The sequence below is a fragment of the Thermobia domestica genome, chromosome 8 (assembly GCF_964235325.1).
Source record: "Thermobia domestica chromosome 8, izTheDome1.hap1.1, whole genome shotgun sequence".
In the NCBI taxonomy this organism is placed as follows: Eukaryota; Metazoa; Arthropoda; class Insecta; order Zygentoma; family Lepismatidae; genus Thermobia; species Thermobia domestica.
Genome location: NC_137461.1, coordinates 204,820,256 through 204,843,346, shown reverse-complemented (window position 1 = coordinate 204,843,346; position 23,091 = coordinate 204,820,256). Strand labels below are relative to the sequence as shown.

General features: G+C 34.7%; 1 protein-coding gene across 1 annotated transcript; it reads right to left on the bottom strand.

The window, feature by feature from the left end:
• Window positions 1-11,434: 11,434 nt before the first annotated feature.
• Window positions 11,435-19,280, bottom strand: LOC145692432 (uncharacterized). The gene is made up of 2 exons (XM_081767741.1): window positions 19,247-19,280; window positions 11,435-12,870 (listed from the first exon to the last, which is right to left on the bottom strand). The coding sequence occupies exons 1-2, from the start codon at window positions 19,278-19,280 to the stop codon at window positions 11,435-11,437; spliced, it is 1,470 nt and encodes a 489-aa protein (XP_081623867.1).
• Window positions 19,281-23,091: the final 3,811 nt, after the last annotated feature.

The following is a 23,091-nucleotide window of genomic DNA, read 5'->3' as shown; positions in this document are numbered from 1 at the left end:
GTCTACATCTTTGCTGCTTGTTCTTTCTAACAAAACTGTTTGAGCTGCTCTTTCATTTGATATAATATTTATAATTGTAAGTTAATTGTAATAGATACTACAAAGTTTCAAAACCCTAATATTAATTTTGAAACACCCTGCATTACTTCAAATTGTGTCATCCTATGTTCATGTCTTTTATATACATATCACCAGGGCCGGTCCTAGTCAATTTGTCGCTCCATGCAATGGCATAATTTGCCGCCTCCCCCTTTCTCCAGAAAGAACAAATCTTAAAAGTCATGATTTTAAGTATGCTACTCCAGCATGAACAACAAAGGTGAGGGTAAGTGCAGTTGCACTCAGAAAGGCTTAAATACTTACTAAAAATGCAATCCCGTTGTGTCTTTTTTTTTTTAATATTAATCTATTATGTTAGTGAAAGATAAAGCAAACAGACCTGCAGAGGAAAGATGGTAATCCTTTTTATAGAATTCACTATCAAGCTTCAATCTCAATGTATCAGTTTGCAATTCCAGTGCAACTAGCTCTTTTATCTTTATTTCTTGATTTCTGTTCTATATCTGTTAACATTTAAAAAAAAACTTGTTTCTATCTTCTATGATAAAGAACTTGTTTCTGACAAAAACAAGATTAGTTGTCATATCAAAACTGAGATAACTTACTAAATGGGACAGATATTCACTACTATTCGAGAATTGAATTCTTGCATTTGGCAACAATCAAGCAATTTGTGCTCAGATTTATTCGACCATTTGCTTTTGCATTGTCCATGTGGCCTTAAACTAATGCAACCTAAACATAATTTATGAATGTAGTATTCAAATAGAAGGTCAGCTTAGTAAATGTAACTACCATCATCATGAAGTCTCTTTCCAACAAGAAATATTTAATTTAAATAATATACTTATGACATATTTTGCCGGACCATCCAAACTTGCCGCTCCACGCAAATGCACGTGTTGTATATATGGTAGAGCCGGATCTGCATATCATATATATATATAGTTGACAAATTATTCATATATGACATTTAGAAAAATACTATTAGGCAAATTAGTATTAGTTTTTACCTTTAGACAAGTTATTTGAATTTTATACTGTTCTTGACATTATTTTCGTACTTATTAAAGGCCTGCTTTCACGATAAAACAAAAATTTCATTTCTACTTTTATTTCTTAGTTGATATTGATGAAAACTGCTGAAACCCGAATTGTTAATAGGTATGGTATTCATGTAAATTGTAAAATATTTGTAGCGTATCAGTATCTAGCGTTTAATTTATGTTGCATTGTACGGTGATTATACCTACATAAAAATATTTAATACTTAAATAGACGTAAGATGCATTACAAACGACTATTTGAAAAGAAAACGAAATTTAGAAAAAAAAACGAGAGGCAATGTTTTTTTTTCTAAAAAACACGTACATTTCTAAAAAAAATACGAACGTTTTTTTTCTATTTACAACACTACTAGGGAGAACGCAATATATTATATATATATATATATATATATATATATATATATATATATATATATATATATATATATATATATATATATATATATATATATATATTCTACAGACCTTGGTGCAATTTATTTGTAAGCCTGGGGCTGGGGGGCACCGCAAAATGTTCCCAATCGGGTTCCGCACCACCATAGTTTCAGAGCTAGGGCTGTCCAGAATGGCGAAAAAGCCAAATTTCAAGAGGTCCTATTTCGAATTCGAGAGACTGTGGACGCAATCCAAAAATGCATATTTCATTAATGTTCAATGGGTGTACAGATTATTCCCTGCAGGGTGAAATTCCCAGACATGTCATCGACCGAATTTTGAGATAGGCTCTGACTTTATGATTGGTCCAAAGCAGGCAAATGTTAAACCTTGATAGCAGTGAACACGGAATCCTTTGGCGCGATGTCGGAAGTTTAAGGATCGTCAGCAGCACGGTCTCTCGTACTCGGGAAAACGCATTGAACGATGTTTTCTTTCATTCTTATAAGTGAAGAAAACGTGAAATATACCGTGACGAAATACATATCATCACACATTATTCCGAAAATAAAGAAACAAGAGTTCCCTGTTTCTAACACTTTCGCCTTCCCTCCGAAGCATTGGATGTCCATTGTTGTCAAGGATTACCTCCTGCCCACTTTGGACCCTTCTTGAAATCAGGATGTATCTGGAAACTATTAAAAACATATCTGAAAATTACACCCGGTAGGGAATATCCTCTACACCCATTGACAGTTGATGAAATATGCACTTTTGGATTGTGTATGCGTGGCTTGCTTTACGCTGATAAGAACCACCATCCACAGTTTCTCGGTGTAGTTCATTAACACCCTATATATATATATATATATATATATATATATATATATATATATATATATATATCCACAACATACATTTGTGCTTTTGATCTTCTGTTATTACTTCAATGTTATCTTGTATAATGATATCCTCAAGCCAGGCCGCGGAAGGCTTGTGGGAAAAAAAGTTTTGTCTCTTTTTGTGTGGGACTCTGGAAAGAATGCCACCATCTTTCGTCATACCGCCACAGTACTTAGTAACATAACATTTGTTGAAAAGCTAAATTTCCTTACATTTTATCTCATATTCGTAAATTCTCCCTTTTTCCCTCCTTAAAAAATTCTTTGCTGAACCTCAATATTCCGTGCCGCGGGAAATTTCCCTCAAACTAGCATGGAGCGTCATTCTTCTGATAGTTTTAATCGTTTCCGTCAGATGGTATCAATGTTGAAACAGGATTTTGCAACGTAAACATTCACTCCATCTATCCCTTCGATTGAAAACTATCAGCAGCTCAATTCTACAAAGCGCATGACAATGTATTAGGCCGGTTTTAGTTCCCCCAATTGATAACAGTAATATGATTAGAAGCTTTTCCAAGTTAACACTTTTCAGTTCCAAACCTAAGCAGGGACGAATTCAGGGGGTAGCCCGTGGAGGGAACCTCCCTCCCCCGAAGAAAATTTAATCCTCCCGAAGAAACTCTCAAAATTTCAATCACAAAATGTAGAAATTACGTCACATAATTATTTGCTTTTCTTTCTGTGCACGTGCAGACAAAATCTGATCTCTCAATATATTTATAAATGACGCAGACCCATTCTATATAAATATTAAATACAGTTTGTAACATGTAAGATAGAATACCAATTATTCAATAGTACCTGTGTTTCTTAACGCTATGAGCGAGTTTGGCACATGAAATTGTCAACTGTTGAAAGGTTCAGTCTTGGACTGGTGGGTATAGGGCCGTGGCAGTGAGCCTCCCTTTAAGTGCCCCATCTTCCCTTCCCATGTAGCATGTAGGAGCATTCAATATTCAATATTCATTATTATATATTATATTTCGAGAGGGCCTCGGCAGGTATCCCTGCCCTCCTGCCCTGGCCAGTCAGAGCCTGGAAAGGTTTGTAGCTTAGTAGGTACTATACTCTCGTCCTATATTATATAATAGTAGGGCTAGGTAGCATTAGCACAAATTGAAATAGGAAAAGAAATATAGGGAAGGTCCTTCGCTCATTCCATATTTTCTCTGATGTCAGCAGACTTCAGTTCTTGAAAATTAACAGCTCTTGCATTATTTGAAATAGAGCAACCTAAATCCCATTTTTCGCATCGGCAGTAACAGACATGTGTTATACGATTGTTAAAGTAAACACGTCTTTTTTAACTAAATTAAAGTCAGTTAGAGGGTGAGGTACAGAGGGTGTCATTTAGAGAGATCAAGGAGGAACAGTTGCTCAAGGGGCGGCGATTAGGGGAGGCAAGAGGGGGCAGTTACTCCCAATTTCTTGAAGTGACCCCTTAATGTACATAGTTTCATTTGGAAATGTAAAGTGTTTGTGTGTGTTACTGGTTCATACAAAAAATGGTGCCATATTATATTTACTGTTGCGTGTGTACGTATTTTTCCTATTGATTATTTGGCTTTCCGTGGAGTTAACAAAGCTACAAGAATGCGTTTTAATTGCAATTCAAATTAATTATTATCGCAATTGCGTATTTCTTTAAATGTTTTAGCATATGCTTGTGATAGTTACTGTCTTTTATTTTCTAGGAGAAATAGCATACATTTAGTGGCATGAGTAGAATTAAAAATATAAATTGTTCGTTAATCCCCAGTTTCAATATAACTTCTACAAAACAAGACTCATTATTCATTACTATGATTAATATTATCCGTTCTATTTTTCGTTTTGCAAATATGTTATTAAATAATCTGATCACACAATTTTCTAGACAGAATTTTAAGGTATTCATGAGCAAGGAATGAAATCTCTTCTTATACCTTAGTTGTTTAAGAGTACAAAGGGCTAGTACCTACTTGTGTTGCTCTTGTCAATTTACTTAATAAAATATGAAATACGATATACTGTATTTTAACTGGAAAAGATAATATTCTATTAGTTATACAACCTTCCGTCAAAGTGTTAGAAACAACCAGGAAAACATACAAATATTCAGATCATGTCTTGCCGCCCCCACTTTTAACATCCAATCGCCGCCACTGTTTGTGTCCCCCCCCTTCGGTTTGAGATTTATGTAGATTTTATCAATAGAATAGTAGTATATCAGTGAAAGATTGTCATTGAAGGTGACAAAGATCCTACTGAAGATTTCGTAAACAAAGTTATTGATGTGTATGCAGCGAAGAAGCCAAGTCGAATATGCTTGATTTAGAATCAGAAGTGTGAGAAAGAATGAGAATTTTTTGTTAAAATATTTCTGTGCATGTTTGTTTAAGGATAATTAAAATATTTGAGTTATTTTAAATTTTCTTTTACCAAACTTCTATATTAATAACGAACAGTAACCACTGTAAATAGGAAATAATAACAAAAATAACTGTTGTAAATAGCAATTAAAGTTTAGTCTAAAAATGCATTTTTGACGTCTTTATAATTATTTAGTGTTTTCGATAAAATTAAATGATTACTTTTTTTTTAAAAAAAAATAATAATCTTACATTGATTATTTATCCGTAATTAGTCTCAATATTAAGTAAGATTAGAGATGGGCGAGGGGAAAAACCCAATGGGAGGGAAAATATATTTTGGGTTTAAACCTGGATTTTTTTCAAATAGTATTTCCCACCCAAAAATGGATTTAAGCCTTTTAAATTATATCGTATATTTTTATACGATGATGTAGTATCTTCATTCTTCGATTAAAAAGGTACCAATAAAGCTTTCTATATTTTTTTTTCAAGCCTGGAGGCTTGTGGAACAAGTTACGTATGTTTTCAAGCATTTCTGCGTCGAGACATAGGGTGTCATGACGTCATAACTTGAAACAAAGGAATTTTTCACAGGCCTATTTTTATTATTTTTGGCGGGCTTACTTTTACACCTAAAAGATTGAAAGTTTGCACACGCATTTAGTGCACCCCGTAGTATTTTTCAGATTTGTGTCAGATCTCTTCGTTAACATAGGGGGGTCCAGAGAGGCAAACAGTTTAAAAAAATATTTTCTAATAAAAAATCGCTTTTTCGCGATTTTCCTGCCTCATATACATGGCAGAGATATGTGGAAGGTACCGTTTGAAACGATGTTCTATTCTGAAAAGAATGAGGTACGAACCGTGATCTTAGGATAAATATCTCACTGAAGGTTTACCTGAGATTCTGTTATACGGGAATCTTGGGAATTGTGGGGATATTGTTAGCATATTGTTAAATATTTTTTACATTACTTTTCCAGATAGAAGCCTGAAATTTTGTATACACCTTTAGTATACCACTTAGTATTTTTCAGTTCATTTTGAGATCTGTGCGTTAACACAGGGGGAATCCAGATGGGCCCAAACTTAGAAAAAAGGGATTTTTCACCGAAAATCCATTTCCCTCAAACTTTCCCTCCTTGGGGACATAATTGGCTCATCTGAGTTGTACCGTTTGAAAGGCTATTCTATTCTGAAGAGAATGAGGTACAAAATATGATCCTATGATTAATAGAGATGTCTCAGGAAAATTTTATATTGCATGCGTGTCATTTGGGGTCATCTGGCGCATTGTTAGGATGTTTTTAGCTCATTGCTAAACATTTTTCCTGCCCTTACTAAATAAGATAGAAGCTTGAAAGTTTGTACACCCCTTAGTATTTTTCAGTCGGTTTTGAGATCTATGCGTTAACACAGTAAGGGTCCAGAGGGGCTTACAATTTTGAAAATATTCAGAAAAAATCCTGATTTCTCTCAAAATTTCCAGCCTCAGGACATGATAGTTAAATGTGAATGATACCGTTTGAAGGGCTGTTCTATCCTGAAGAGAATAAAGTACGTACCCTGATCCTAGGATAAATAGGGATGATGCTATAGCTACTTGACTCAAAGTCTACAATTTACCTTTAAAAAAAGGCATTCTTTATAAGGATTAAGATAAAACAGAAACACGTTATTTTTAGTTGATGTTTATTGATTTTAATTTTCAGAATCTTTACCAGTGTAACCTATGTCAATTTTAGACATTTACCTTCTTTGAAATCTGGTAACACTGGAAACGTTATTCACTCACGCAAGAGGTGAAAGTTCGGCTGTGTAGTCAGTGTCATTTCTGTTTCTGATATTTGATAAACGCTTCGCTCTAAGAGTGAGACGGCGTAAAGGAGATATCTGGAAAGCGTACACAAAGAAAGGAAATAAATCGGTGAAATGTAAATTCTGCCAAAAGACCTACAGAGTTCCAAATGTGGAGAAAATGTCAGTCCATGTATTAAAGTGATACAGGTGTCCACAAGATGTAAAGAGAAAGCTGCTACAAACTAGGTGGAAGCGTACATCTCTATTTAGTAGGCCTATTCAAAACAAAGGGATAAATACAAATACTAGGCAACCAAATTTATACCAATCTGTAAATTCTAGTACATTGTCAGTGTGCAGTTTGAGTGGAACGGCATCACCACAGTTAATTGAATTAGATCCGCAACAAAGACAATCTTTAACCATAGCTTTGTGGAAGTTCAAGAGAGAAAGAAGTAAAAGAGCATGAGATTCGTTCTTTTATGGATAGTATGGCTGAAGGAGAAACGGCAAGCGCATATTTCGTCCATAAGAAAAAGTTTTCAAAATCAAAGTTTACGGAAAGGTAAAGAAAACTAGTCAACTTTACTTACATATTACTGACTTGAGGTTTGTATCAGGCGTAAGTGTATTTTAAAGTAAAATACACTTACATATAACATCGTAAATGTGATTTAAAGATACTTTGTCTCTCGTACATAATAAAATTATAAAATTCTTACCGTTTTATACGTGTTATAACGATACAATGGTACCTTGTATATTAATACTAGGCTTGTACAATGATGCTACATTATATATTAATACTAGCTTGCTGATTCATATATGCAGAAGAAGAAAAAGAAAATAGATGTAATGTGAATGTTTATAAAATATAGATTTTTCAATGTTTAAAATAATAAAGTTTGTGGCAGCCCGTTGGCATGACAACATAGTATACTGAATATAAATAAAAAATGGAAGAAAGTCACTAAAGGAAGTGTATGTATCTATTTTAGTGTGACTCTTGTTTAATTTAATTTGAATTGCAAACCAAGGCTATATAGCGGTTATTTATCAGATTTTGATTCATTATCGTTGTATTAAAATGGTGCCGGAAACATCGGGACAGTAAAGAAATTAAGGTATCGTCTGAAGTAAAGTAAAGCGAGCACCATAGAGCCTCACAGAGATTTCACCCTCCTACGAAGTGGGAAAATAATATCTATAAAGAAAGTGAATATTATGGCTAATGAAACAATAGATACACAAATACCTCAGACCGAAAGGAATGATCCAGAAAATGTGTTAGATATTCTGAAAGGGATATCTCAGCAAATCAAGGATCAGACCCAACAATTACAGGACCAAGCTCAACGTGTTGAGGAAAAGCTTGAGCATTTGCAAGGACGTAATGACGATAAATGTGAACGTCTGCAGAAACAACTAAGCCAGATGAAGCAGGTGATTACAGCTCAAATCGGATATCGTGATGATGAAATGGATCAATGTGACTTGATAAAGACCACAAAGAAAACAAATTTCGAATCTGCATGGGTGGAATGTACAAAATTTCCACAGAAGAATAATGCCGTTCTGATTGTATCAGATTATTCCAACTTCTTTCCTCGTTTGAATGTTTTTGGCTGCTTTACTGATATTGTTTGCAGCGAAGACTCTGGTATGTATCAGTTTGTGAAAAGCTATGATCATCCTCATGTTGAAAACGCTATTAACTGTTTGCGTTACCCGTTAGCAAGAAACAAGTTGATTCCAATATTCATGAGATGTAGAAAGAAGACGTGTGTTTTCAACTGTGCTTGTATTGAGTGGCCGAATGAATTAAATCCGTTGAATTGTGCATTCAACAAAAAGACCGGTATGATGTCAGTGAGCACAGTGCAGTGTGTTGGTTTCCATCATCCGAATATGATGCTGCAAAGTTTAGAAAATACATCCATGTTTCAATACAGGGTCCATGTTCCGTTAAGGGGCTCCAAAACTACACTGGACTCCCTTAAGCTAAGCTAAGCTAACCTAACCTAACCTAACGTAGCATAAGCTAACCTAATAGAACCTAATATAACGTTATATTATGCAATCAAACAAAAATCAATAGAAAGAAGTGATGTCAAGGACACTGGACCCCCTTAACGGAACATTGACCCAATACAGTAATAGATTATATCGAACGAACCTTCGTAACCAAGTTCGAAGTGGACATGTGAAACTAAAGTGTAATCACAATGTAAAAACCAAGCCTAACTACAGAAGAAACAGAAACCATGGAATTACATACCACCGTGGATGTCACGTAAAGGACAAATACCGATCCTTTAGAAGGCATGATATTTCACCTCCAGTGAAACGAAGGAGAACTCAACCTAGTGTTACCGTTAAGATAACCGAACCTAATCTTAATAGTGACGATAAATGTAATACCGGTAACATAACCGAACCTAACATTAGTAGTGACGGTAAATGTGATTTCGATTGTGTGACTCAACCTAACCCTAGTGAAGTACGATTACGTTTGTCTAGAAAGCATGTAAGTACAAGATCTAATCACGTTCAACGGAGATTACGTAGAAATACCGAAGATGACGAAAATCCTCAAAATAAGAAACAAAGAACTATAGATGCAAATAACGCGACATATTGTATTCATGTTTGTGACTCTCAATGCAACCCAAATAAATGCATTGGTCATGTAACTTAACCTAATGTAGGAGCGTCCGGAAAGACATATCAACTTGATTTTTAATTTGACCAAATGCTTTACTTTAATGTTATGTGTTTTCTTTGACATGTGTATTATAAATTTCATTATTTATGTTCCATGTTATTGAAGTATATTTGAAAGCATCTTTGTAATGTTAGGGTATAAATTGAAGTTAATAAGTTTTCTTTTCTATAAGCAATTTTATAATGTGTCTGAAAGGGCCCGTACTCAATTGATTATGCTTTATGTTATGTGTATTATTTAATGTTTGTGCTTCATATTATTTATGTGTTTTCCTGTGATTACCAAAAGGAAATATCAAATCCCATTATTATTGTTCTGATGTTAATAAGACATTAATTATTATGTCATGTCACGATTAGTATCGATCTTTCAATCTTAATTTATATTTTGTTTAACTATATCTTATAATCGATCATTCTTTGCTAGACGAACAACTATATGAATATCACATACATCTTTCTCAAAATATTCTTCATGGTGCCTAAATAAATAATTATTAAATTGTAACAGAGAATGTAATGGCCCCGAAAAGGAATCAAACAACTTGTAAAAGCTTTTAATGGACCTGAAAAAGAACATAAATAATTTATTAATCTAATTTCGAATGTGCCCTCATCGTTGTTGAAATGTATAAATATATGAAGATGATGATAAATATGATGATAATATTGTTATAGAAGTAAATATGATATATATGCATGTATAATTATATAAATTATAATTTTTAAGCATACGAGGTGCATTCCAAAACTCGGATAATTCTCATATGTATGTAAACGGTCCAGAATTCTTTTTCCTTTTTATAAAAGTTAACAAATAAAAAGGAAATTCCGTTCAGGCGCCATAATATATAACGGTACAATGGTACCTTGTATATTAATACTAGGCTTGTACAATGATGCTACATTATATATTAATACTAGCTTGCTGATTCATATATGCAGAAGAAGAAAAAGAAAATAGATGTAATATGAATGTTTATAAAATATAGATTTTTCAATGTTTAAAATAATAAAGTTTGTGGCAGCCCGTTGGCATGACAACATAGTATACTGAATATAAATAAAAAATGGAAGAAAGTCACTAAAGGAAGTATGTGTATCTATTTTAGTGTGACTCTTGTTTAATTTAATTTGAGTTGCGAACCAAGGCTATACAGCGGTTATTTATCATATTTTGATTCATTATCGTTGTAGTGTAGTAGACCAGTATTTTGATCCTTGCAAAAGTTTATATCATAATCGGTTTTTCACTAGCTATGCACCGTTAACCAAACAAGCAAAACTAACCCAACCTAATTCCAGTAATTGAAAGTTCAACTCAAATTTAATTTTTCCAATATGGAAAAAAATCATGTATTTATATTAACAACGTCTTTGGGTTCTTTTGCTATTTCTTACTAATGTCAATGTAATTTTTATTGACCTAGAGAGAAATTATGGCAGTGTGAGCCAGCCAACAGCTACTTTTCAGTCCAACCCAAAATTAGTGACATTTGTGGTCAAATGTCTGCATCTAGAGCTCATAACAATTATTTATTAGTCATTAAGCAACTTTATGATACAATGGACTTCATCAGTTAATACACAAGTACAAACTTTACAAACAATATACTATTATTAGCATACTTAATGTTCTCTTATTTTACACATAAATCATTTGGCTTAAGTTATTTTGAGTGTTTAAGCCTACTTACTGTTAGTTTGATGTCCATAAGCTACACATCTGGAATACAAATGATTCTGCTCACTCACTGTCTGTTATATTCCATTATTCTATTATATATTGTCATATTATTGTCATTATTATTAATAATAATAATAATAATAATACGTATGTGTATTTGTGAGTTACTAATGCTTTAATATTCTGAAAGATTTTGGTTTCCTTTTAGTATACTTACAGAAAGCCCGCCCCTCTTGGAAAAGTAATGCGCCCCTTGGAAAACTTGCTGTCTACACTAATGTATGAACAACTCTTATGAATGAATGTTCTTTTGGATTAATCTCCTTTTATACTTTCATATTATTTTAACTCTCTCTTTCTGGCATTACTTACCACGACCAGCAATAAGCATGATGAATTCACAATGGGACGTTTTGAAACATATCCCCGAATATTGAATTTAACAGAAATGTTGTTAACATGTTAAGAGTAGACCTTCATAAAATATAAATTTTCAACCAATAATGCTATAACACTAATGAAGAGTCCAGAAAGAAGTAAATAGAAAGGCGTCTGAAGATGAGATAGCGACAAAGCAACATCCTGATCCGAGACCAAATTTAATTCTTGAACTTCATAAATTTTCATAAATTCAGAATGCCATTTGTTTTGTAAACCCCCTTCTATTAGCCTTCTTATTGCACTGTTCATTCGTGGAAGATAAGGCGAGCTTTTAGGAACTGGGAATGACGTCAGAAGAAAACCAATGTGATCTTTGGAGATGTGATATAAAAGTGCCTGATCCTCTGACCTGCAATACTTAGCAATAATTTCAATAGTGAAAAGCATATCAATTACTATTCTGTCTTGTCGCTGAGCAAGGAGCTTTAGAGATCTAACTCCACTTTGCACTGGATGAGTTCTTGAACCAATTTGTTTCATTGTTGCGTCATCAGCATCTTCTACAATAGAAATAAATCTATAGAATATTTCTACAGGAAGAGAAGACTCCAGTACACCTTCTCGATTTTCAATGGAAGAATAATACTGTGGATCGATAGTATAACTGACTAATGAACCTTTATATAGAGCACTAATAATCACAAAACTTGCAGCAGAAATTATAAATACAGTTCGGATTGGTCTTAATTTCGGTTGACGATGCACTGACATTTCCAAAGCAATTGATAAAGTGTGTAATAGTATTCTGGTGACTGTAGACACTTTTCTTCCATCTAACAGAATGCAATAAGTGAAGAGTTGAGTTACGACAATGTACAGTAGCATTCCAGTTAGTAGACCCCATAAACTGTTATTGAATGGAAGAAAGAACCTCATCCACTGTGGTATTGGAGCTGGATTTGGCGATACAAAAGTAAAATGTATAAAATGTGTTATTTGCGTGAAATCTACTTGATCATATAGATCCACCAATAAAGGAATTGGTGACGAAGTGATATCACCATGAGAAACAAGAATTGTTACAGCATTTTTATAATCACATTTAGTGTATTCATTGTCTTTATATACAAGCATAGGGGTAAAATTCATGTATGTAGTGAGTACTTCTATCATTTTATAATTAAAAGTGAGCCGGGCTTCGGTAGGTTTAACTGAAGTTTCGTCTGCTAAATCAAATTCCACCACACGAAGGGAATAACCTTGCACGTCTTTAGTTTTATCTGGGAACATTAAGCTTGGATTCAGTATGCTTCGTTCCGCTATATCTAATGCGTAACTTTCTTTTATGCTCTCTTTTTTACTTGTACTGAAAGGTGTATAAGTTATGCTCTTTATGCATCTACTGATTTCGTGTTCATCACAATTTTCTGAGTACACGAGAACTTCTACATTTAAAATTCTATTTTCCCAAAAGATTTCAAATATATTATGCAAAATTTCAGCATTAACAGATACATCTGAAAATATAACAAAAAACTTTCCTCTTATATCCCAATAAGAAAATGTTTGAATATATTGCAGGACATCATGTATTATCGGAATACATTTTGAAGTAATAACAACACATTCACTTTTGGCAGTTTGTGTAGAAGTGTATGACATCACTGTATCATAATTTGAGTTTATTTCTTGTACGACCAATGGTATGTTGCATTGCTCCCACAAATTGTGCATATAATTTACTATTTTATTTTGTTGTGTTGTAGTAATTACTCTTATTTGCCTATCCTTAGTGCAATGATGGCAACAAACTTTTGTTATGATGTTAAGTTGTTGACTAATATTATTCTGAAAGCTATACCGATCGTGGAACAAATAGTTGCTCTCAATAATGTGACTATGAGAATAGAACAGAAGTGTAGTAATAAATATGCATTTCATCAGCCTCAATGATTCATCCATTTCTTGTTACGTAAGAACTGTTCATACAAAGTATATTGTCAACATTCACAAATGGTCATTGCTTGCAGATTCTGAAAAAGAAAGGGAATATTTTTACCTTTCTAAAATAAAATAAAGTATATAAAGCAAATAAAATAGAATTATAATCTAACATCACTCTTATATTTTAAACACTTACTTATTTAACTCTATAAGTCTCTTTGCTACTACTAAGTTTTAAAAATCAATTTGTAAAACCACATCTTTGTGGAACATGAAATATTGCTAAAGTTGAGTGCAAGTCGGATTGCGGATCGTTTGCTACCACTGCACAGCATGCTAGAGAGAATTTAACTACAGCGTTTCCACATGAGTGGCTGTGGGATAGAAAAGCTCAAATTTGTTGATTTACGAATAGAAATGCCAAACCAACAGAGATCAAATCGCTGATAATATTTGCGTTCATTCCACGTGTCCACCAGAGTTTTCTTTAAGTTGTTACTGAATAAATTACAGAAGCTGTATCACTGTATATCAATGGTCGCCAAAGCTATGAAGCTTCTGAGCTACCGTGTTTAAATCCTACTGTGAGCTACCAACCAAAAGAACTACCATTTTTTTAAAATCTTACATTTGAAGCGCTTACAGGATACAGGTGTAATGGGTGTAATGTAACAAATTGAATATGACGGGCAAATTGACTTCCACAGCTTTGTCCGTCAACATACCGAATTCATCGTTTCTAAATATCTTCACTCAGACGAGGACTCACTAAATAATGAGTTACGTAGCAGGATTAGCATATAACATATGCGTAAACCGCCGGAATGCAACGTTTCAAAAAATGTAACTTAACATCTTTATCCTCTAAGCGCTTCATTTGTTTATTACCTACAAACTTACATTTCTAGTAAATATGAAATCAAACTATCCAAGTTAGCAAATATCTAATATACAAACGAAAACATAACGAGCGCAACCTCACGCTTATACAATGAACTGTGAGATGAGGTTGACAATGACAGTTACAACAGGAGAAACAAGCAGTGTTGTTGTCAGTGCTTTCTGTCGTTAGCGTCAGCTCAATGGAAGAATCAAGGTTAGCCAATAGTAGCGGTAAAGTGATCTTGCGAAAAAGTCCCTGCGAGCTACCCGAACGGTTTGGCGATCACTGATCTATATCGTAGTTTCATGTTATGTAATTATTCTTATGATAGTTAGGCTCTACTGTTCAAACGTCAAGAATGGTGTATAGAATGAATAGTTCAAGTACATTCTTGCATGTCGGCTTTTTCTTTATGTGTTGTATATGCATTTGCATCATACATATGCTACTTCTTTTATATGTATAAACATCAATGACTTTGTTTCATTACTCGTGTTTTGAAATGTTGTAAGCATTGGATCCAGGGGCGCACCCACGGGAAGGGTACATCGGATCCAGACTACTGCAAACTTTGTAATTTGATACAGGTTCTTTTACATCCTTAATAAAATATGGGGGACTTACTTGCTTTAACACAGAAATGATTGATGCAACCTAAAGTTTTGAACTTACTCTTCATTTGCACTCTTCTTTTAACTTTCTTATAAAACAATTTACATCTATAATTTAGTTCTGAGAATATACGTGATAGTAGTTAAAAAATACTTAATGTTTTCTTTCCTGGTGTAGAATAACAACAGTTCAAAACTATATAGATATACTGTATTGTAGCTAGTAGTGGCCAATTTTGCTTTAGTCAAACTTTTATATTTATTTATTTTGTAACACCAATTGCTCACAACAAATTGTTCATTTCGTACAATGACCAGAAAATTCTACTTTCTCAAACAGAGGACAATCATTCCATGTCTGTCAGAATGTTCAAAAGTTAAACAGTTTTTGTTTCGATGTTCTCATAACATTACTTTTCTCATTCATGACCTTTCCAAAACTACTGATTCGTAAACTATCTATCTATCTATATAGGGGTATAGGATTTCGTTGTAATTTCGCACCCGAGAGATCTAGGGTACAAATCCGGCTCCTGTTTATCCCTAAGAAAGGTTTCCCATTCTTGTTTCCTCAAATCCATCAGGCAAATACCAGAACGATATCTTTCAAAACAGGGCTTTGAATAACTCCTTTTCTGTTGTTATAGATGTTACTCGAATGTTACTGACTGCAGTGTAAATTGGCCTAACAGGCTGGACCTGAACTAGTGTTGAAACAAATAAGCGGGATACAGAAAAATCGTGGTTAACTACTTTGATAAATATTATCTAGTTGTGTACAGACATTACACAGTTCAATTTTTGTGTACAATCTAGATTTTCCTTCGCTGCCCCCCCCCCCCCCAAAGAAAAATAATTAAGTACGAGCAGCATCTTGAAAACTCGTATGAACTTACGTACAAAAATATATATGCAGTATCTACACTGAGAAAAAAAATGTAGGTGGCGTACTTAAAAAGATAGGTTAAATGCATAATTCCTGTAGTTTTTGGACTTAACGTACAGCAGACGTATAACTGAAAACGCATGTGTTATAATACTTTCTGTATAAGTGTTCGATCTATACGTACTTTCTTTAGGAAACAATGTAGGCGGTCAGGATCTCACATAAAATGGACGTATATAACATATAGCTGACGAAGGTAAGATAAGTATATGCTTGTGATATACGGAAAACTGTTAGATGTCAGACATCCTGCAACGGCATGATGTAACATCTAAGGGTAGTGCCTATGTATCATACCGATAACGTATGCTCCGTACTGATTTCTATAGTAAGCAAGAGGATACCGTATATTTGTACAATATACCGCTGTCCGGAGAACGGATCTTCTCTGTGTAGGCTCTACTTCTTCGAACGCAGTACAGGGAATCTGCACCATAACACAGACGGCGATTCTCCTATTGTGGCAGGAACCCCATGAAAGAAATGAAATGAAATGAAACCTTTAAGTTTTACGTCCCACGGTTATGCAGGTTAGGCTAAAGGAGACGGTGATGATGAGAGATGAGTGAAATGGTGGAATGAAGAAAGTGGGAGGAAAAGGGAGAACCGCGAGAAAACCCACGAGCACGGTGTTTGTCCACCACAAAGTCCACACGGCGCGAGCTGGGATCGAACCAGGGACCCCAATCACCGGAGGTGAACGCTCTACCACTGAGCCACTGCTCCCTCAAACGCCATGAAAGCTTCCTGAAGTCGGAGTCTACATATTTTCCTTCTTAATTCATTCTGTTCGTGTATGAGATTGCCAATAATCGATTTCCTTAGAAAATTATTGAATGAGGAGACCTCTCGTGACTGACATAACAAACTTCAAATGACACGCTATATAGTGACCAATAGAAATGAGGGGGGGAGTCTTGTTCTCCAGTCTATACGCTGGTTGGTGGACAAAATAAGATATCTATTTAAGTACCTTCCATCTTATTCGTTGACTAAAGAAGATATACAACTAATGAAGGTGAATGATAATGAAGGATTTGACGGAAAGGATATAATAAATAAATGAATAAGAAAAACGGAAGGAACATGAGAAAATGTACAAACATGATGTAGCCCAGTGCAGGGACGCGTATGAGACGAGTCGAGACAGGATTTTCCTGACAAAATTCGAGTCGAGACACGGCTCTTCCAATAGAGAAATATACATTTTTCGAGTCGAGACCACTTTTACAGCACATTTTCGAGACGAGACAGCAACAAATCTTGTCTCGTGCGCATCCCTAGCCCAGAGCAAGCTTTAATGGCCTTAGATCGAGGAAACTAATTTTAGTTCTCTATGAGATTTCTATCAATAGCCATCATGTCTTCAGTTTATAAGAATTATTTTAATCATTCTTCTATATTGTACACTGTATTTACAGTTACTTGTCCTTTTTTCTAAATACTATGTCCTGTTTCGAAACTTACGAGAAAATACATTTTTACTACTTTTCAACTTACGATCAGACGTAAGATATTGCGCCGTGAAGGTGAGTAAACTTACCGCAAAACTACGCTACATTTTATAATTTTATTATAACTTTTGCTTGTATACTTCAGAACACACAAAATTAGGAAGAATTATTCACACTAAGTCAACAAACATGAGCAAAGTAGCACTGAGAAATTTTGATTCTCACCTTTTGAAAGAAAGAAAATGAGAAAAGATTTATATTCTAGTTTATTTCTATTTCAACACTCACAATCCGTATTACTGATAGGTCAGATGGAGTTAAGCGTCCCTTTTCAGCACTGACTTGGACTTTCAATGTTAATATCGAATTCGAACAACCACAATGCATTCAAACTTAAAGATAATATTACCGGGAAACGAACCCGGGACTCCGTGTAGCATAAGCGGTGCTTTATCAACTATACCAGAGCGGTGGAATATACAAATATAGTAATGTTTTAACTGATGAAACTTAAATGCTCGGTGCACCAACCGAAGATTAAGATCGGATTACGTTTACAACATGACGTCATTCAATATCATACGTTTGATTGGCTAAAACAGTGCAGTATCAACTGAAAATCGATTTACGTAGCATGTGGTAACATTTCGTACTAGATATGGAAAAGAATCGCGCGAATTAGACTCTTCGGCAAGGCAAATATGTTTTAATGCTTGTGGATAAACACATACTTACCAAAATAAATAAATAAATAAATAAAAAATAAAAATAAAATACTGAAAAGGAAGCTGTTTCTGATATTTCAAAATATATATATATAGGGGCGCAGTTATTTTTTATTTTATTTTATTTTATTTTATAAGAGGGTGGCTTGGAAGATCCGGCGACGCGGCGGGAGCTCATGTATGAATCTTCTGCTGAATCTTCTGGAAGTGATCCTGCAACAAAATGCTGTAAAATATCCAAAACAGAATACTTCGACAAGTGAAAAACAAACACAAAATTCATCGATAAAGTACTAAAAGGATTTTGCCTGTCTCTCATTATTTTTCTAGGTCTGATAGCATATTCTATTTCTTCAAGCACTTGAAATTCATCTAAAATACCCAAATATTTTACAAGCATATTCACTCTACTCATAGCTGATCACGACGTTATCAAGGATTAATCTCCCGTTGTCGATGGTTAATCATAACCCAACGATTTGGTTATATAATCTTCAGATTAGTGCTGGTGCAATACATTATACTCACTGCGATGATTAACTTCAGTTTAATTCCTATCCGTGGATTAAAATTCTCGGTTGGTGCAACGTAGCATTAGATAATTGCAACATATTTGTTTAAAAAGTGTACAAATTACCTAGCAAACGTAATTTAAATATCAAAATTCGGTATTATTCCGTAGATATCAACTTGAGCTAAATATATACACAATGTTTCCAAACAACACTGACAACGTTTGAGAGGTGATTCCTGACTCCAAGATAAGACAAAAAGTATAGACCAACCTAGGTGCACAAATGCTTCCTTTCGAAGTTATAAGCTGCAGAAAATTATGAAAAAATAAACTTTAAACTTCCATAACCCCAAAACTATGGGACCTACCGTAGTCGGGTCAAGGCTTTATTTAGGAACTAGTTAGTACCTTATCGAAATAATCGTGTTTCGGGATCCTAAAGTACTCAATTTTTATAGAGGAAGTTTACATACGGCCATATAATTTCAAGTACTCACCAACTACCTCTATAAAAGTTGTTGCGGAAGTAATGCAAGATTCTGAAACACGGTTATTTCGATAGGGCACATACTAGTTCCTAAATAAAGTCTTGACCCGACTACGGTAGGTCCCATAGTTTTCGGGCTATGGACCCTTAAAGTTCATTTTTTCATGTTTTCGGCAGCCTATAACTCCGAAAGGAAGCATTTGTGCACCCAGGTTGGTCTATACTTTTTGTCTTATCTTGGTGTCAGGAATCACCTCCCAAACGTTGTCAGTGTTGTTTCGAAACGGCCTGTGTATAGCTTGTCCGGTTTAGAAGCTTTTGGTACTTACTTGTTTCATTGGCTTTCTGCTGGCTTTGTCTCATTTTACACCTACTTTGCAGATGAAGTTAAGTCATACTCTTATTGTTTTAGTTTATATTCTAAGTAAGCTTTGTATTCTGTCAATAATTCAACTTCCTTCGTCATATGATTTATATAATTATGTGCGGAATATATGTTAGTCATAACAGAATCTGATATCAAAACTATATTTCAACGATGACTTATTCCACTGAAATATTGAGTTTACTAATGGCTTTTCTGAAAGCTTCTATATGTAATTGGTATGTAATGATTCTGACATTACTTCTTGATAAAAGCTAATGTACCATACCATTATTACAAACCAACTGGATATACGTGTTAATTACTGTAAATCAATAAAAGGAATGAGAAGTAAAACACGAGAGAGATATCTTTTATATTTTAACTCAGATCTTTCCATTAAAGACTAAAAAATAATGTGGTGACGTGGTGACTGTTGAATGTTAAAATTTATTTAGTGGTCATATATATATATATAATCATATATTTTCCAACTATTTCAAAAGCATTCTTTTATTTTATCAATTTAAATTTAAATTTGAACTTACCATCATTCATCATTATCATAAAATTTTTCATTAAAATTACAATATTACGAAACAGTTATTTATTACAAAAGTCAGTGATATGTGGGAACCTAAGTCTGCATATGAGGATATGCAATCTATATTAAAGTGTACAAGGCAAGAAGACAACTAGCATACTTCGATACAGAGTTAGTGAGGTAGGAACGGGGGGAAATGGCTACTACTAACATATAACACTTCCCAAGTGTAACACGCCGATTTTGATAAAATTTGGCAGGTAGATACTTCACACGAAATAAACGACATTACTCGAGCTGACGGTTCGACCAAATTTTGACACGTTTCTTACATTTTCAGGTTATTTTAGAGCTTTGTATCTGTTTTAGCAGAGCATGTTCTAAATGAGGAGCTCCGATACTACTTGCAGTTTGGCTTCAGGAGGACTCAATATAAATAAAGTGGGGACGTATCAGGCCCGTGATGGACCACCGGGACATGTCCCGGTGCGCCCTCCGAAACATCACATTATAAATAAATATACAAGTTTATATATATATATATATATATATATATATATATATACACAGGGTGTCCAATATATAATGCAACCCGGAGTTCGGGATAGTAGAACTTTTGAACCTGAAGTGATACACAAATAATGGTTATACCAAAATGAAACCTTGTTCATGCATATATTTTTTAAACTAGGAAGCAACGATTGAAGTACACTAGGAACCACACCAGAGATGGAGTGGGTCAGTGGGTCAGTTGGTCAAGTGGGTCGAGTTTTCTGAGTGGGTCAGTGGGTCGTGGGTCAGCGGCATGTGACCCACTGTGACTCATCACCCACCGTGACCCACTGCGACCCACCACCCACCGTGACCCACTGCGACCCACCACCCACCATGACCCACTTCGACCCACCACCCACCGTGACCCACTGCGACCCACCACCCATCATGACCCACTGCGACCCACCGACTCAGCATGATCTACCGACCCACTCTGCTCACTGCATTGTAGACAATATCTTCTGAAGACTGGTAAATTTGTCTTCGTTTTACTTCCAAGACCTTCATTTTCCTTCCTTTTCCACTTGTTTCTGTCTACTTACCTGAGGTGAGTATATCTAACCAAGTGTAAAAAGAACTTCAGGCGCTTTTGGATATTGATATTTTTAATTGTAGTAATAAGAATAAGACTTATACTACTACGTGGCTTTCGAGATCTGTGAGTTTTTAAAGGAACTAACTACTGGAAAAAATACATTTTTGAATCACTGTAATATATAAATTAGGTGTGCCTGATCATCACGGCCGAATTGCAAAGTCTAATGAAATTACTTTTGGTATGTAGTTAGACCTTAATCCCAATTGGGATGTTGTATTGCTTTCATTATAATAGCTACATATCCTAAGGAGGGTGAGGATCCGAATTTTTGCGAAAAAAAAAAAATTAGTATCTCGCAAGTCGTTATACCTACTGAGCTGAAATTTAGTGTATTAACTCTTTATTGAAAATAAACAGAATATGTCCCAGCATATTTTTATATTCTCCTTTATGGAGGGGGGCACTTTCTATATATGGAAAATTGGTACTGAGTTGGTTTGTAAAAATGATCGAAAACGATCGATGTTATTTAAGAAAAAAAAATCAGAAACTAAAAATTACAGTGCTTGGCTTCATATATCCATTGCTTTCTACTATAATAATTGCTGAAGCTTATGTTTATTATATGGAGCGCTTACAGCACAGGGCAATCAACCCAAAAACTTGTGACTAAAATAGGCATAAAATTTGTACTGTAAGCTTAATTACACGGAAATTTTAAGTTTTAATTGTACGCATAATTATATGGAAAATTTTACACTTTTTTCCCTTTACGTTGGTCTACTTAACCTTGATTTGGAACTTTCAAATTTCATCCTTTTTTCCACTGAAAAGTATCGATAATTCAACAAGGAAATAATTATACTATGATAATTGAAATTCATCGTTATTTGGCACATGGCAAACAGCAGTGTGGTAATTGAAGGGGAAGGAGAGAAATTCCCATTCACCTCTGAACACTTTCCAGGAACCACGTTCTCTTTCGCTTTCTAGACGGGGGAGGGAACTTCGTAATGGCATCAAACCTTCATGTGTAATTACAAAAATTAAATTTATAAACAAGTAAGAAATCTTCAGTTTATCAGGCTTTAATTGATAATTTATTCACAAGATTCCCTATCGAAGGCGTGATAGATGAAGTTTCTGTTCTCCATGAGTCGACATTGCCAACTGAAGTGGTCGATATGGAAAAGATGTTGTATGCTAATAGAGAGATGATACTTCTTGCTGAGTATTTCAAAACTGACCAAGAAAAATCGTTATCAGACTTAAGTCTAACAAGCAGATTGTCGATGAGAAGTTGCAGAAATCGGGTAGAAGTATTATCAATTTCCACGACAGAGTGCGAACGGGGACTTCCCCTTATGAATTTACAGATGACTGATATTAGAAATAGACTAAGTGCTCAAACATTGTCTAACTTGTTGTTCATCAATGTTAATGGCCCACCGCTAGACAAGCTTAAAGTAGACGAGTTATTTTTTTCTTGGCTGAAAAATGGACATCATTCCGCTGCGGATGATTTACCACGAAAAAGTTACCAACAGGAAACAAACCCGATTTCAGGTTTGTTTTAAAGTGGAAAATTACGAGCTATAGAAAGTGTATAGGCCTACTTGTATTACTAATGGCTTATTTGTGCTATTCAACTTTGTACCTATTTTTTAGTAAGTCTCTTCTTTGCTTTAGGTAAACTACTTTGAATAAATATTCATAACTAGGAATGCAATGGATATACCCGATTGCAATGAAATGAGCTGAGCGAGCTTAAACTACGTAATCAGGAAGCGTTTTTCGGTGATTATTCCTCGATGGTACATCGGATTTTTGATTTCGACCTATGTTGTCACTCAGCACGACATACTCTATCAGCGTGCTAAGTTTGGTTGAGATCGGCCAAACGGTCTAGGAGGAAGCGTTTTTCGGTGATTATTCCTCGATGGTACATCGGATTTTTGATTTCGACCTATGTTGTCACTCAGCACGACATACTCTATCAGCGTGCTAAGTTTGGTTCAGATCGGCCAAACGGTCTAGGAGGAAGCGTTTTTCGGTGATTATTCCTCGATGGTACATCGGATTTTTGACTTCGACCTATGTTGTCACTCAGCACGACATACTCTATCAGCGTGCTAAGTTTGGTTGAGATCGGCCAAACGGTCTAGGAGGAAGC

Bases quoted from the DNA above. Each gene is read 5' to 3' on its own strand.
- LOC145692432 (XM_081767741.1), bottom strand. From the start codon at position 19,280: ATGAGACAAAGCCAGCAGAAAGCCAATGAAACAA. The intron at 12,871-19,246 runs GTAAGTACCAAA...TTATATTTTCAG, and splicing joins GCAGAAAGCCAATGAAACAA to ATGTATCTGTTAATGCTGAA.